The sequence below is a fragment of the Malania oleifera genome, chromosome 11, assembly GCF_029873635.1.
Source record: "Malania oleifera isolate guangnan ecotype guangnan chromosome 11, ASM2987363v1, whole genome shotgun sequence".
NCBI lineage: Eukaryota > Viridiplantae > Streptophyta > Magnoliopsida > Santalales > Ximeniaceae > Malania > Malania oleifera.
The window spans coordinates 33,811,247-33,826,635 of record NC_080427.1 but is presented as its reverse complement, the minus strand read 5'-3'; the positions used below and the strand labels follow the sequence as shown (position 1 = coordinate 33,826,635).

The following is a 15,389-nucleotide window of genomic DNA, read 5'->3' as shown; positions in this document are numbered from 1 at the left end:
GGACGATGATGAAAAAGTTTCTGTTGGTGTGGGAGGTTCCGTGAAATCTTCGAGTGATAGGGTGTTCGAAGAATGGGGACATGACTGGAATTTTGGAATTGTTCAGACACTGCTTTTTGGTTTATTTTTTTTTAATGTTTAAATACTGAAATATCAGAACAATGAGGGAGAGTGATTAATGGAGGGAATGGAAGATGAAAGAACTAACAACATGTTTGTTTTGCGGAATGGAATAGAGTAGGAAAGGAATGTAATGAAAATTTTATGGGTGCCATGATGAAATCAAGAGGAAAAGTTCAATTCCATTCCATTCCATTCCTATGTTCCAAACATGCTATAAGAGAAAGAGAGGAAGATAAAACTGCTGCAGGCAGAGCAGTGGGTTAGAGATAGAGCAGATAATAGAGGGAAGGGGCTGCTGGACCGGGGAGAGAACAGAGAGAGAGAAGGAATGGAGAAGGCAGAACAGAGACGGGGTGCTTGGGAGCAATACATCCAGTGTTGTGGATGTTTTTGCACTATCTGCCATCTCTGCCATAAATGCTATTCAATAGTTGCCGATGTGGAATGCCAATAGCCCAAGGAAAACTTTTCGGATGTGGGAGATCATACTAAGCTGCAACCACAGAGCATACTAAGAATAACCTTGGCTTTGATACCAATTGTTGTGAAACTTGAGATTATTCCACCTAACTTTACTACAATTTACTATTGTACAGGTAAATAGAAAGTGAATAATTGTGCAAAATTACAACAGGTAAATTCCTAGGGAAGTAGGGGGTCACAACGGACCTCTTAAATCCCTCTTTCCTAGACAGAATTTTCCTTAGACATGTAATTAACACAATATATGATTACAATTATACCCGACAAAAGCTAACTACTGAATAGATGAAAGGAAGAACACCAGAATTTAACGAGGTTTGGCTAATTGTGCTTACGTCCTCGGACACTATCAACTAATATTCCTCTATTGCAAAAATATTACAAAATGAGAGAGAGAAGAGAGAATGTGCCTAAGAGAGAAGTAGGCAAATTTGGGAATGAGATTACAAATGGAGGTGATGAGTTTATATAGGTTAGAAAATAACACTATTACAACCACTCATCACCTACCATTGAAAAACTAGCCCACCATTGAAGACTTCAATGGTGTGTTTCTAGACATGAGCCATAATTCAACAAATACACTTCACAGTGAGAAGTACACCACAACAGAATGGAGTGGCAGAACGTATGAATCGAACATTGTTGGAGAAGGTTCGGTGTATGTTGTCCAATGCTGGGTTGGGTAGAGAATTTTGGGTTGAGGCTGTAACATATGCCTGCCACCTCATCAACCGCCTACCATCTACTACTATTTGTGGTAAAACACCATTGGAGAAATGGTTTGGAAAGCCTGCTACAGATTATGATTCCTTACAAGTATTCGGTTCCACTACCTACTATCATGTCAAGGAACCAAAGATGGATCCGAGGGCTAAGAAAGCAATCTTTATGGGAATCACCTTTGGAGTAAAGGGATATTGTCTTTGGTGTCCAGAAACAAAGAAAATAATCTTTAGCAGGGATGTTACCTTTAATGAATCTACTTTTTTAAGAAAGGTGACAATAGAAAGTGTTGTGCAAAAAGATGGTGCTCCAAAACAGGTGGAGTTTGATAGAAGAATTGTTTACCCAGAAAATGAAGACTCTTCTATGGTAGAAGAAGAGTCGCCTGAAGAAGAGGTTTCAACCCAAGAACCTCCACAGCAACATGAATCTATTGCATTGAGTAAGCCAAAGAGAAAAATTAGAAAGCCTGCTCGCTTTGTTGACATGGTGGCTTATGCATCTCCAATTGCAAACGATGATACTCCTGTTACTTATAATGAAGCAAGTGGAGGGAAGCCATGAATGAAGAAATGCAGTCCCTTCATAAGAATTGAACATGGAAGCTTGTTAGTCTTCTGAAGGGAAAGAAGGCAATTGGGTGTAAATGGGTATATACAAAGAAAGATGGATTTCCTGACAAGAATAGTGTTTGCTACAAAGCAAGGTTGGTGGCTAAAGGCTATGCACAAACAGAGGGAATTGATTACAGTGAGGTATTTTCTCTAGTAGTAAAACATTCCTCCATTAGAATCTTATTGGCTTTGGTAGTAAAATTGGATATGGAACTAGTTCAATTAGATGTAAAAACTGTATTTTTACATGGAAACTTGGAAGAGGAAATCTACATGACTCAGTCAGGAGGTTTCAAAGTTGTTGGAAAAGAAAATATGGTGTGCAAACTTGAAAAATCGTTGTATGGATTAAAGCAATCCCCAAGGCAGTGGTACAAACGATTTGACAAGTTTATGATGGGGCAAAAGTACAGAAGAAGCAAATATGATCACTGTGTGTATTTTTGCAAGCTACAAGATAGATCTTTCATATATCTTCTTCTTTATGTTGATGATATATTAATAGCCTCCAAGAGTCAGACAGAAATTGACAAACTAAAGGCTCGGTTGAATAGGAAGTTTGAGATGAAGGATCTAGGTGAAGCAAAGAAAATTCTCGGTATGGAGATAAGTAGAGATAGGAAATTGAGGAGGCTTTGTTTGACTCAAAAACAATATTTGAGGAAAGTACTGAAGCGTTTTGGTATGAATGAGAAGTCAAAACCTGTTAGTACTCCGCTTGCTCCTCATTTCAAGCTGAATGCATCTATGTCTCCAAAAACTGAAGCAGAACGAGAATACATGACAAAAGTACCGTATTCAAGTGCTGTTGGTAGCTTGATGTATGCCATGGTGTGTACAAGGCCCGATATTTCACAAGCTGTTGGAGTTGTGAGCAGGTATATGCATGATCCTGGAAAGGAACATTGGCAAGCTGTGAAATGGATTCTACGATACATTTTGTATACGGTAGATGTTGGACTGATATTTGAGCAGGATAAGCAAGATGATTATAGTATTGTTGGATACTGTGATTCCGACTACGCTGGTGATTTGGATAAGCGTCGGTCAACTACTGGCTATGTTTTTACTCTTGCAAAAGCGCTGGTTAGTTGAAGGTCTACCTTACAGTCAACAGTTGTTTTGTCCACTACAGAGGTAGAGTATATGGTAGTCACAGAGGCTGTGAAGGAGGCAATTTGCCTTCAAGGATTGATGGAAGATTTGGGAATTGAACAGAAGCAGATCAAGGTGCATTGTGATAGCCAAAGTGCTATCCATCTAGTAAAGAACCAAGTCTACCATTCAAGAACAAAGCACATCGACGTTCGATATCACTTTGTTCGAGAAATTTTGGAAGAAGGTGGAGTAGTAATCCAGAAGATTCGAACCACTGAGAATCCTGCTGATATGATGACAAAAGTGGTGACTGTGGTCAAGTTTCAACATTGCTTGAACTTGATCAACATTGTTGAAAATTGAAAGATTGGCGCTACAAGCGCGTTTGAAGACATTATGGAATCCATGAGAGATGTTAAGAGATGGAATTTCGTCAAGGTGGAGATTTGTTGAATTATGGCTCATGTCTATAAGCACACCATTGAAGTCTTCAATGGTGGGTTAGTTTTTCAATGGTAGGTGATAAGTGGTTGTAATAGTGTTATTTTCTAACCTATATAAACCCATCACCTCCATTTGTAATCTCATCTCCAAATTTGCCTACTTCTCTTTTAGGCACATTCTCTCTTCTCTCTCTCATTTTGTAATATTTTTGCAATAGAAGAATATTAGTTGATAGTGTCCGAGGACGTAGGCACAATTAGCCGAACCTCGTTAAATTCTGGTGTTCTTCCTTTCATCTATTCAGTAGTTAGCTTTTGTCGGGTATAGTTGTAGTAATATATTGTGTTAATTACATGTCTAAGGAAAATTCTGTTTAGGAAAGAGGGATTTAAGCAATCCGTTGTGACCCCCCACTTCCCTGAGAATTTACCTGGTGTAATTTTGCACAATTATTCACTCTCTATTTACCTGTACAATAGTAAACTGTGGTAAAGTTAGGTGGAACAATCTCAAGTTTCACAACATCCAGGTGTGTCACGGTCCGCCTTTTTCACACCGTTGTGAAGGGCCGTGCGGCGCTAGCTAAAGCACTCTTGCTTAACTAGCCAGCCTATCATTTACCAACATTCATCCACAAAGCACTTTCATTAACATTCATTCAGATAGCAGCGAAAATAATAATCAATTCATGAAAGCCATGGCAACCAAGCAGTAAGCATTGAAGCAAACGTAATTCATTAACAAATCCTCCGTTGACATGCTGTACTTAGCGAGGGAGGCAAGTAGGCTAAGCACGTTGACAATTGCTAGTGAGTTTTACAATGACTGATGAACACTCACCCTCCCCTAAAGAGCTTTCTAGGCTATTCTCACTTTGGCACTAGGAAACATCAAAGTGACCGAGGAGTCATACTGCCTTATTTGGCTTACAAAGACTCAACTAGCAGAAAATAATCCTACACTAGTATTTACATGATGCAAACCCATCCTAAGCACACGAGATAAGCGGTCACAGGCAAGCATAATGCCCTGAACAAGCTTAGCTCGTGACATTCTCCCCCACTTATGCGGTCGACGTCCTCGTAGACTTTTGGCGGTAGGTACACTTCAACTTTGTCCACGGATGGCTTCAAATCTTCCGCAGAAATCCAGCTGATTTCTTTGTCATCAAGGCACTTCCACTTCACTAGGAACTCTTGCCGCTTCTTCCTTGAGGATATGAACTTTCTGTCTGCAAGGATCTCTTCAACATCATGTCTATCAGGTTGCACTGTCTTCAACTCTACGCTGTTTGACTGACTTCTGCTCAGATTGTTGGTGTTGGCGTTGAATGGCTTGAGGCAGCTGACATGAAACTGCGGTCTTCTCCCCTTATTTGCCCACTTCTTCATCTGCTTAGAAGCTTTCTCCAGATAGGCTTGGGCAAACTCTGCATTCAGTCTCCATTCTCTGGTGAAGATGCACACCTTGGGACTCTTTCGTCTGTACGGTTCACCCACTGTGTGAGGTAACAGTGGCAGCTGGTCTGTAACAAGCTTAATAGGGCTCTTGTTGGTAGTTGAGCACCTTTGGGCGTTGCCACAGAACGGAGTCACATCAAGTAGTTGCACGCCATTCTTCTGGTTGTCGTTGACACAATGGCACAAGTACTCATCTAGTAGCTCTTTGAATCTCTTCATCTGTCCGTCTGTCTGTCGATGATAACTCGAAGAGATGTCAAGGTGTGACCTGAATATCCTGAAAAACTCTGTTAAGAAGTTGTCAGTGAACATTAAATCTTGGTCACAAATAATAACTTGGGGAACACCCCAATGTTTCACAATAGTCACGAGGAACAATTATGTCGTCCCCTCTGCCGAACAGTACTTTGGTGCGGCCATGAAAGTACCATACTTCTTCCGCTCCCCCTTGTCTTGTTGGCAAGTGAGATAAGTTTTGGTATAATCAACCACATCATCCCGCGTGTGCGGCCAATAATACCTCCCCAGTAGTCCTGTCATTGGAGTCATTCTCCGTGAATACCCTTTAACGAACTTCCTGTAGTATCCAGTAAGGCCAAGAAAGGAACGCAACTCCTTCACTGTAGTGGGGATCTTCCGTTCTTGAATCATCTTTACCTTCTCCATACCCCTCCGGATATGACCTTGTTCAACGACTTGACCAAGGAATTTGTTGCTTCGCCGAGCGAAAGAGAAATTCTCCTTCTTCAAATCCAGACTGTTTCCCCTTAGCCTGTCGAACACCTTCCGTAGATGCTTTTCATGTTTCCTCTGAAACAACACCGATGCTCCCAACGGCATTTTGGAAGGGCGAACACATCCCGCTTCCACTTCATTAAGCTGTTTCCCCAACTCTACTATCTTAAGAGGCGCAATCCAACATGGGCCTTTAGCAGGTGGTTTCACTCCTGATAACAACTCGATCTCTTGCTCCACAGTCCGTCGTGAAGGCAAATTTAGAGGCAGCTTATCCTGCAACACCTCCTTATACTCATCCAACATCGCTTGGATGGTCGTAGGCTCCAGCTCTTGGCCTATTTCTTTGTCTACCACCACCGTGGCTAGACGTGTCTGCTCACCCTTATCCAATCCTTCATTGAGTTGTATGGCTGAAAGGGACTTCCTTTCGTCTCCTTTCGTTGCAACGACTTGCACCATGCACGAGTGATCTCCCATTAGACACAGGGAACCAGCCGAAGGCATCAGCACTGCCCTCGGCCCCATTAGGAACTCCATTCCTAGAATGACCGGATAGTCATCCAATGACACCACTGTGAAATTCGCATGACCTTCCCACTATCCAAGCTTTATAGCCACTTGCTTGGCTACTCCTAGAGTAGGCTGGGCTACAGAGTTAACTGCTTTCATGCGTCCTGTATCCTTCTCTAAGGATAAGTTGAGTCTTCCTGCTTCCAACTGCGAAACAAAATTATGAGTAGCCCCCGTATCCACCATAGCACGAGTACTCTTCCCATTTATCCTCAAGCCCACAAACATTAACCCTCTTGCTCGTGTAACTTTCGGTATTTTTGTCTGCTTTTCCAATGCGTTCACTAACCACACTGAACCCACCCTCGGGGCATCATCCTCTTCCCCCTCGTCTTCCACTGCCTGTTTTACAATGGAAGCCTGTAAAACATTGAGTGATGCTTTGTGAGGGCACTCAAAAACTCTATGAGGACCTCGACACAAGAAACACTCAATTTTACTCTTCCCCTTTCCATAGGGTGTGTTGAACCCTTGTGACGATGAAGCTTCCTGTGAGGTTGGTGATTTAGAGTCGGCTCCCCCACTCTTGGGTTTGCCATTCTTGAAAGACTTTCCACTGTTTCCCTCTCTGCCAAATCGTTTGGACGAAGCGGTCTCATCACCAGCCTAGTCAGTCAAGCGCTCTGCAGCCGCTTGTGCAGTTGACAATTCTTGAACCCTTTGCCTATGAAGTTCAGTTCTTGCCCACGGTTTCATCCCCTCTAGAAAATAGAACAACTTGTCCTTCTCCGACATATCCCGAATATCAAACATTAAAGCAGAAAATTGTTTCACATATTCACTGATTGACACCATATGCTTGAGATCTCTCAGTTTTCTCCTTGCATTATACTCAACGTTCTCAGGAAAGAATTGGGCCTTGAGCTCTCTCCTCAAGTCTGCCCAACTATCAATTACACAGTTTCCATTTTCAATTTCGCTGTACTTGGTACGCCACCACAGTTTGGCATCACCAACCAAGTACATGGTCGCAGTATCCACCTTTGCCTGTTCTGAGGCCATCCTCACAACACGAAAGTACTGCTCCACATCAAATAAGAAGTTCTCTTAACTCCTTGGCATCTCAGGCACCCCATATGTCCTGGGTTCTGGTACCTTGGTCTTGCTAACTCCCGGAGTGTTGGAGTTCCCCATAGCAAGAACCATCACATTTACCTTTGCATCTAGATTTGCCATCCGGGCTTGCAAAGTTTCCACAGTGTGGCGAAAGTCCTCTGACATGTCGCCTATCAAACCTGCTTGATGTTTTTGTGATCCCATCACTTCATCAACAAGTTCTCTCATCTGGGCCATCTCTGCGGCCATAGTGTTGGTTGTCTCTTCAACCTGTGCTTCCAGCACGCTGATCCTCTTAGCATTGTTTGGTGTCATGGTCACTTACCAAAGCTTCCCAAATCCAACAACGAAGGCAATCGAATTCACGTAGCAAGTCAACCTTGGGCTCTCACCAAGTGTCACCGACTTGGCTCTGATACCAAATGTCACGGTCCGCCTTTTTCACACCGTTGTGAAGGGCCGTGCGGCGCTAGTTAAAGCACTCTTGCTTAACTAGCCAGCCTATCGTTTACCAACATTCATCCACAAAGTACTTTCATTAACATTCATTCAGATAGCAGTGAAAATAATAATCAATTCATGAAAGCCGTGGCAACCAAGCAGTAAGCATTGAAGCAAACGTAATTCATTAACAAATCCTCCGTTGACATGTTGTACTTAGCGAGGGAGGCAAGTAGGCTAAGCACATTGACAATTGCTAGTGAGTTTTACAATGACTGATGAACACTCACCCTCCCCTAAAGAGCTTTCTAGGCTATTCTCACTCTGACACTAGGAAACATCAAAGTGACCGAGGAGTCATACTGCCTTATTTGGCTTACAAAGACTCGACTAGCAGAAAATAACCCTACACTAGTATTTACATGATGGAAACCCATCCTAAGCACACGAGATAAGCGGTCACAAGCAAGCATAATGCCCTGAACAAGCTTAGCTCGTGACAAGGTGAGATGGAGATAAAAGTTTGCCGAAGATACCAGTTAAGGAGAATAAAGAAGTGGAGATGCTAGTGAAATTTTGAAGGGAGAGGAAGAATCTGTGAAGATGGATAGATTCAACCTTTTGACCAGTTTGGGAGATTCATAGACAGCATTTAAAGAAAAGAAAGAAAAATCTGTTGTTAATATGCTGAAAAGAAAGAAAAATCTGTTGTTAATATGCTGAAGACTTCAAGAACTTCGCTGGGAGATAGGGAGATGTTAGAAAGTTCTGGGAAGGAGGAAGAACATGAAAAAGCTGGATTTTTGCAACCTGGTGACCAGCAAAGGAAAATTCCTGCCAGCATTGAAAGTAAAGTGTTAGATTACCACTTTACCTAAAAGTTTAAGATAGTCGGTTGTGGGCCAATAATGTATATCAAGTTTTAACACTCCCCCAAACATGCAGCTTGACAGCATGTAGAGAAATAAACTTGGTAGATTACACCTATTACATGGAATGCAATAATTTTTTTAAACACCACGCAATTAATGTAGGCAGCAAGACTAGAACCTAGGACCTCCTGGTAACCAGTTCTGAAATCATGTTAGATTACCACTTTACCTAAAAGCTTAAGCTAAGGCTGTGAGCCAACAATGTGTTTCAAGCTTTAAAATAAAGGAATCTACTTTTGCTACTAACCTTTCAAATTTACTAAACAGTAATGATGGAGCTGGAGACGCAGAAGAAAACCCAGAAAATGCAGATAAGAAAGACCTTGAAAGGAAGATTGGGATCTTACTAAAAATCGTGGAAAATACAGCACAATCTTCTAAGGCAAAGCAGAGCTACAAGCTGTAGAATTTGATAATGAATTGGAAGGATGGGATGAAGAATATAATAATGTGTTTTTTTGGAAAAAATTGGGAATTTGAGGATGTTTGTTTGAATCCTTCTCATCCTGAGGATTTCAATTGTTTTATGGATGTTATTTGAAGTGAAAACTCAAAGCATGAGGTACCTTTGAAGGAGGCTGAGACTTTTAGTGGGTCACTCTTGTCACATAGCAGAATCCTTGTGTAAGCATACATGCCGCTAAACATCCATTAACTGGAGCTATTATTAGAGCTACTTGAGACACATATGGGGTTGAATATCTCTCGATAGCAAAACTTGAGGGACATAGTGGATGCTCATCTCAACCTCTTTGTCAACTCTTCAAGGATGTCAATAGCTCAGCCCTAAGCTCTCTTTGGGGTGCTCATTTAGTGCTGGACATTGAGCGGTTGTAGGATGCTTACGCTCTAGCATAAGGAGCCATTAATCTCCCTTAGTTTTGAGATAATCAAATCCATTTACTAGAGCTTTCTCCTTGGCACATTCGCATGCACATTGTGACCCTCTAAGGCTGCATTACACCCACCTTGTGTATATGTCACAGAGACAAGAACATGAAAATGTGACATTCTCCCCCACTCCAAATCAATGTTCTCATATATTAAAACACATGCCATCAAACAAGAACTTCAATAAACTCGACGTGAACACAACATGATCAATAGGGCTTTCCAAGCCAAACTCCGCCTAACATATCACTGTTTCTACAATGAGCTCACAGCCAAGCTTCTTAGAGAAGGTACCCTTTTGGGATGTGATCCCCAGCTCAAAATTTTTTAAACAACTACAAAATTGTTATCTAGGTTACATGGAAAAGCTCTCCAATTCCTCAATGAGGTAAGTTGCGACAATCATGAACACTCATCAAACCCATTTTCGCATCAACAATCTTGAATATAGATATGCATCTCTTGTTTCTTAGTAACCAGAACTCCCTTGCAAGTTCAAGTAGTAGAACATCTTCGGTTCAACAATGGAAACACCTCAAGCCCTAAAAGTGACAAAGATTCTCAATTTATAACCCAATTAAACTCAACTTATTATGTCACTCAAAAGATGTCACTCTTACCACAATCTACATTTGATTCTCCTACACAAACCAAATCACTTGTAGGCTTCTCCCAACCCTTTTCATTCGTAAAGAAGTCCATTTTGAATCCCTCTCCTCCTAAAGGACCCTTATGGTAAAGGCTTCATTGCTTTTAGTCCACACTTTTGTCTCTGGTAGATAGAGCTTCCATCTAGTGTAGAAAATCAAGGCTTGCCCTTGCGTGTATCTTCAAAATTCAAAACCCAAAGATCAACTTTGCATTCTCAAATCTCTCAATGTGTATTCAATCCCATTTTGGATTCACCATTCAAAAGTCAATCAGCAATTCCATATATCCACTATGTACCATGCCACGATACCTTCACTATCTCTACTTATATTCCAATATTCATACTCTAGTTTTCAAAGCTCAATTCCCACCTCAAGCATTCGCTATTGATTCATTCTTCAATCTCCCTCTAACATTCAAGTCTCAAAACTCAATCCTTTGTTGCCAACTTTTGACTTGAGTGCTTTCTAGCATTCAAGCCTCAACTAAATCATTTATTGCTAATTTTTTAGTTGATTCTCCTTTAGCATTCAAGGCCACCCTTTGGCAGGGTTGTGCGAATTTGACTCACAAGAAAAGGCCCTCTAGCCAATACAACTCCGCCCTCTAGCAATGAATTAACAATGCCCTCTAACAAAGGTAAGATCAAGGCCCTCTTGTCTGCCTTGCGGACAAGTGCTCAACCATCTATTCCTCAATGTTTTGCTCTCACAACTATATTACCACAAACCATAGGGACCTCCTAGGGTTCCAATGAGCAACTTTTGCTGTCCCTTTCAAGATGCCACCCTAGAGGGTTCTAGCCAACTGTGAGACCATCTTTAATCACACTCATGTGGCTTGGGATTAGTTGATCAAATGCTTTCAACATTTCTTGCTTCCCATAGATAGAAGCATCTCACCTTTTACTATGGAATAGGAATGCTGTAAGTTAAATTAAAAACTTACAATTGTCTATTCCATATATCTAAGACTGCATCTCTCACTATGGAGTGAGGACAACATAATCATATCTGTTAATCACACCTTCGAACTCAAGTGCCAACATGTTGTGTAAAACCCCCAAAGATGCACAGCGGGATATATATTTGTGTAAAAGGATCAAACACACAATGCAACACTCTAATGATAAAAATACAGAACAATGGCAAATCAATGAAAGAAATAACAATCACAAAGACACAAGGAATTAAGTGGTTCGGCAATGCCTACATCCACGAGAGCAAACGGCAAGAATTCACTATCTTCTTGTCCAAATTACAATAACAATACAATCCTCTTAACAATACTCACAAGTATTATCAACCAACGCTCTAAATATATCAGATATGACATATATATAGAGTTCCCGGAGGTTTTCCCTTCAAACCCCAACCATATTAACGTTCCCCTTCCAAAATTTGAAATTTGTGCTGGGTGTCCCGAGCCAAAGCATCGACGGTTTCAGACAGAATGCAAATTTTTTGAAATTCTGCTCCAATCCGTCAACGGTTAGAGCCTTACCGTCGACGGTTTCCCCTACTAGTGCTTGATTCCCTTCATGCTTTCCCTTTGTGTATGCTATCCATTGAGTATGTGACCCACGATTCGCAGCAATACAAAATAACAGAAATCCTATAGTGGGGCATCAATACCCACCTTAAGGGTGTAGGATATTCTCAAACATCCTAATTCTCACAAAATAATTTCTTATGCACACACTCTGGGTATATGGTAATGCATCTTGATTTCCTCAAAATGGTATGCTAGAGGCATAAGTCAGCCGATCAATGCAAAAGCCTTACCACTGATAAACAGATAAAGTGACCAGGACACACCTAGGGGTGGATTAATTGTATCTCATTTAGTCACTCCTTGAGTTTCGACAATAGAGTATATGCCAACAATATTAATCCTAGTACAACTCCACAGAGGAGTGACATACCATAACAGGGTGGCAAAATTTCATGGCTAAACGAATCATCTTTGCCTTGGTCTGCAATAGAAGTAGCCTGTGTGACGAAAAGACTACACCAAGTCTCGTCCATCTCTGCTTATCTGAATACATGAAAACTCTCATGGTGCTATTTCGTGGTCAAGTATTTTTGTTGAGGCAAGTCTAGTCCCAACTGAGATGGTTGTTATGGAGCCACGACTCAAATAGTAAAGGGTGTTGTGCGCACATCCGATAGGCACTGAAGGTCACTCTTCCCCCTATAGCAATCCTTGTGTAAGCGTGCACTAAACATCCATAAACCAAAGGTAGTAGTAGAGTGACATCTTATACTACTCGAGACAGATATACGAAGGTTCGGTATCTTGCAAACCGTTTGGGTTAAACTCCAGGAACATAGTGGGTGTGCATCCCACTCTCTGCTGTGACACCTCGCTCTGGGCTCTATCTGCTCTATGCCATTAGTGTGCCTTGTGCCTTTAACAACTATGATACCTCTAGAAATAATTTGTAGTAGGGGGAGATGTGGTGGTGATGGTAGTGACAAGAGGGAGAATTGGTGGCTGTGGTAGTGAAAGAGATGGTCTGAACACTGCATTAGCACCCGTGGCTCTATTATATAATAGTAGTGGCAGAAAACGGTTATAGTAATACATTGTCACTCTATTAGAATTATCGTTAAATCATGAAATCTTACTTTTGGGGATTAAGCAGTTTCATGATTTATTGCCACACCAGCATGTGTCAGTTAAAAAATGGTTGTGTAGAATGTGTATGTTTTTGCACAGCTGGAATTCTTTCTCTGAATTGTTGTGGTACATGGTTTGCTGATTAGATTTCTAAAAGGTTATATATTTGTCTCAATTGGCTTTTTGGCAATCTTATTTTATGAATCCAAATTAAATGTCATCTTTTTGGGTAATGGAAAACTAGTGCTATTTAAAATCAGTCAAACATTAGTATTAGGGTTCACTCAGTTTCCTGGTTGCTTTCTTTTTGTTCAGCCATAAGTTGTATTGTTTTGTGACAGACGGGCAGTGCATTGCTACTGTCTCACATGACCGCACAATCAAGCTATGGTCAACCAGCGATGGTGGTAGAGAAAAAGCAGCTATGGATATAGATTGAGTCAACTTTGGATTTTCCCGTACCATTTCCAGCAAGATTTTATTCCCTCCTTTCGTAAATGCCAGCAAGATCAAATGTGGGTACACCTGTATTGCCTGATGGAGCATCAGCATATCCTTAAATTTTGCTCGGGAGATTGCCCTGGGATATTGAAAGCATACGAGGTTGCTCCAAACTGGAGCTTTGCTCTCTGGGATTACTCTTTGGCGCTAACATTAAATCTCTATCACATGTAAAATGGCATTGAAGCTGCTTGTAAATGTCTGCATGAATCTGAATTTTCCTTGCTTGGGTTCATGGTACGCCATTTTATTCTCTCATGAAATTGTTTTGAGATGCTAAAAGCTTATGAGGCTGCTGTAGTCTGTAGACCAGAATTTGCTTAACTGATCATTAAAGTTGAATCTTCATTACAAGTTAAAAGGTTGGGATGCATCCTGTATCACGTCTCCCTAAGCATACATTTAGTTCATGCTACATTGCTTACTATCCCAGGCACAATGCAGTAACTCTTTATGATGATTGTTGTGGGATGATCCGGCAGCACAATAAAATGGAACCAATTATTCTTTCTTTAGTTTAATTTCTTGAGGGTAATTAAAAGGTCAGGGCTTTGATCTGGATGTTAATTCGCGTGCGTGTGTATCCTCAAACATTAAAATGTTCAAGAAATTTTAATGTAACATCTTTTATTTCCACTTTGCTTTTCTTTGTAATCTGGATTGTTGATGTAATTTATGTTTCATTGATCAAATTATGTAATCATCAGTGAACTATTTGACTACAAATTTATTTTTTATTGAGGGTTTTTTTTTTAGTAACAGATTACTCATAAGTGGATCCGACTAGAGCTTTCGAGTATGAGACCATAGGCTGTAAACAAGCGATTGTGGCACATACGACCTATATTTATATTTAGGGAATATGAGAAATTAAATGCTCTAAAGCACACAAGATCTGTAGGAATAAAAGTAGAGAATGTTGCAGTATTGAAAATGCTTCAAGGCACGATACAATGTTTTTTTTAAAACGTTATTTGTCCCCATCAGATCGGTGTGTATTGGGTCAGGAAATACATTTCAAAGAAAGAATAAAATTTAGAAAACTGATCACAGACATCCTCAGAGTAATCTGAACAAATTTTTTGGAATTTTATTTATGCAAATAATAGAATCTAAATTTGAAAAAGATATAATTTGTGGGAATTTTTTGTAAGAAAGAGGAGAGAATTTTTTGTGTATTTCGTGGAGTTAATTCTGTCTATTTATAGGCAAAATTATGCTTTTTCCAAAAGATTGCGTTTGTTCAAATCGCGAAGCAGATTCGACCTGGTCGCACCTGGCGTCGACCTCGTCAAGCCCTTGGTCGAGACTCGGGATTTCATGTTCAATCGATGGTACTATCGACCAGGTCGCACCACTTGGTCGCGCCACTTAATCTTAAAAAATATAAAATTAATTTTTAACCATCCGATCATGATCAATGGTCATGATCTCGCAACGATGCAAGCGTGCTAAGTGCTTGTGTGACACTAGCGCCCAAGCCGTGAGTGTGCGGATGGTGCGAACCGTCTTAGGGTGCACTAGAGTACATACTAGCACTATCTTTTAATCAATTTTAAGAGATTATTGCATCTTGTTATTTATTAATAACTTTTCTTTTTTCACTTTTTTCAATGCGGGACAAACCCACATAACATTAAATGCTTTAGAAAATTCATCAAAAGAGAACTTCGAAAAGCCCATAAAATCATATATTTTAAAAAATACTTCAACATTATCATGCTTTTCTTGAACAACTTTGTCCCCCTCTACATGGTGTCCAAATTGGTTTTACATCAAATCATCTCCAGAATAGGATCTTTTGGTAGTAGTTGGTAAATTTCACATCTGAAGACATTTTAATGATAAATCTTTCAACAGTGCGAAAATAAAACACTTGTATTTGGGTGAAATGAAGTCCTGATTATTGCTGGCAGTCTTTGGGAAGGCAGCAGTTCATTTTTAGTGGCCACTTAAGCTGTTATCCCAAGAGAAACTTTTTAGGCATAATTCTTGACCCTTCTAAAATGATCCGACTATTTCTCTCATTGGAAACTTGC

The 15,389-nt window shown here is 40.5% G+C and overlaps 1 protein-coding gene across 13 annotated transcripts in view; it reads left to right on the top strand.

Moving 5' to 3' along the window:
• LOC131167800 (U4/U6 small nuclear ribonucleoprotein PRP4-like protein) overlaps window positions 1-13,711 on the top strand; it is a 36,217-nt gene extending 22,506 nt beyond the window's left edge. For 12 of the 13 annotated variants that reach the window (XM_058126703.1, XM_058126704.1, XM_058126693.1 and 9 more), the window contains one exon: window positions 13,191-13,711. In XM_058126703.1, the coding sequence (XP_057982686.1) occupies window positions 13,191-13,288 (98 nt within the window). In that variant the 3' untranslated portion in view covers window positions 13,289-13,711. Of the gene's footprint in view, window positions 1-13,164 lie in introns of all 13 variants that reach the window. The other variant, XM_058126707.1, reaches the window with a different exon arrangement.
• The last annotated feature ends 1,678 nt before the right edge of the window (window positions 13,712-15,389 follow it).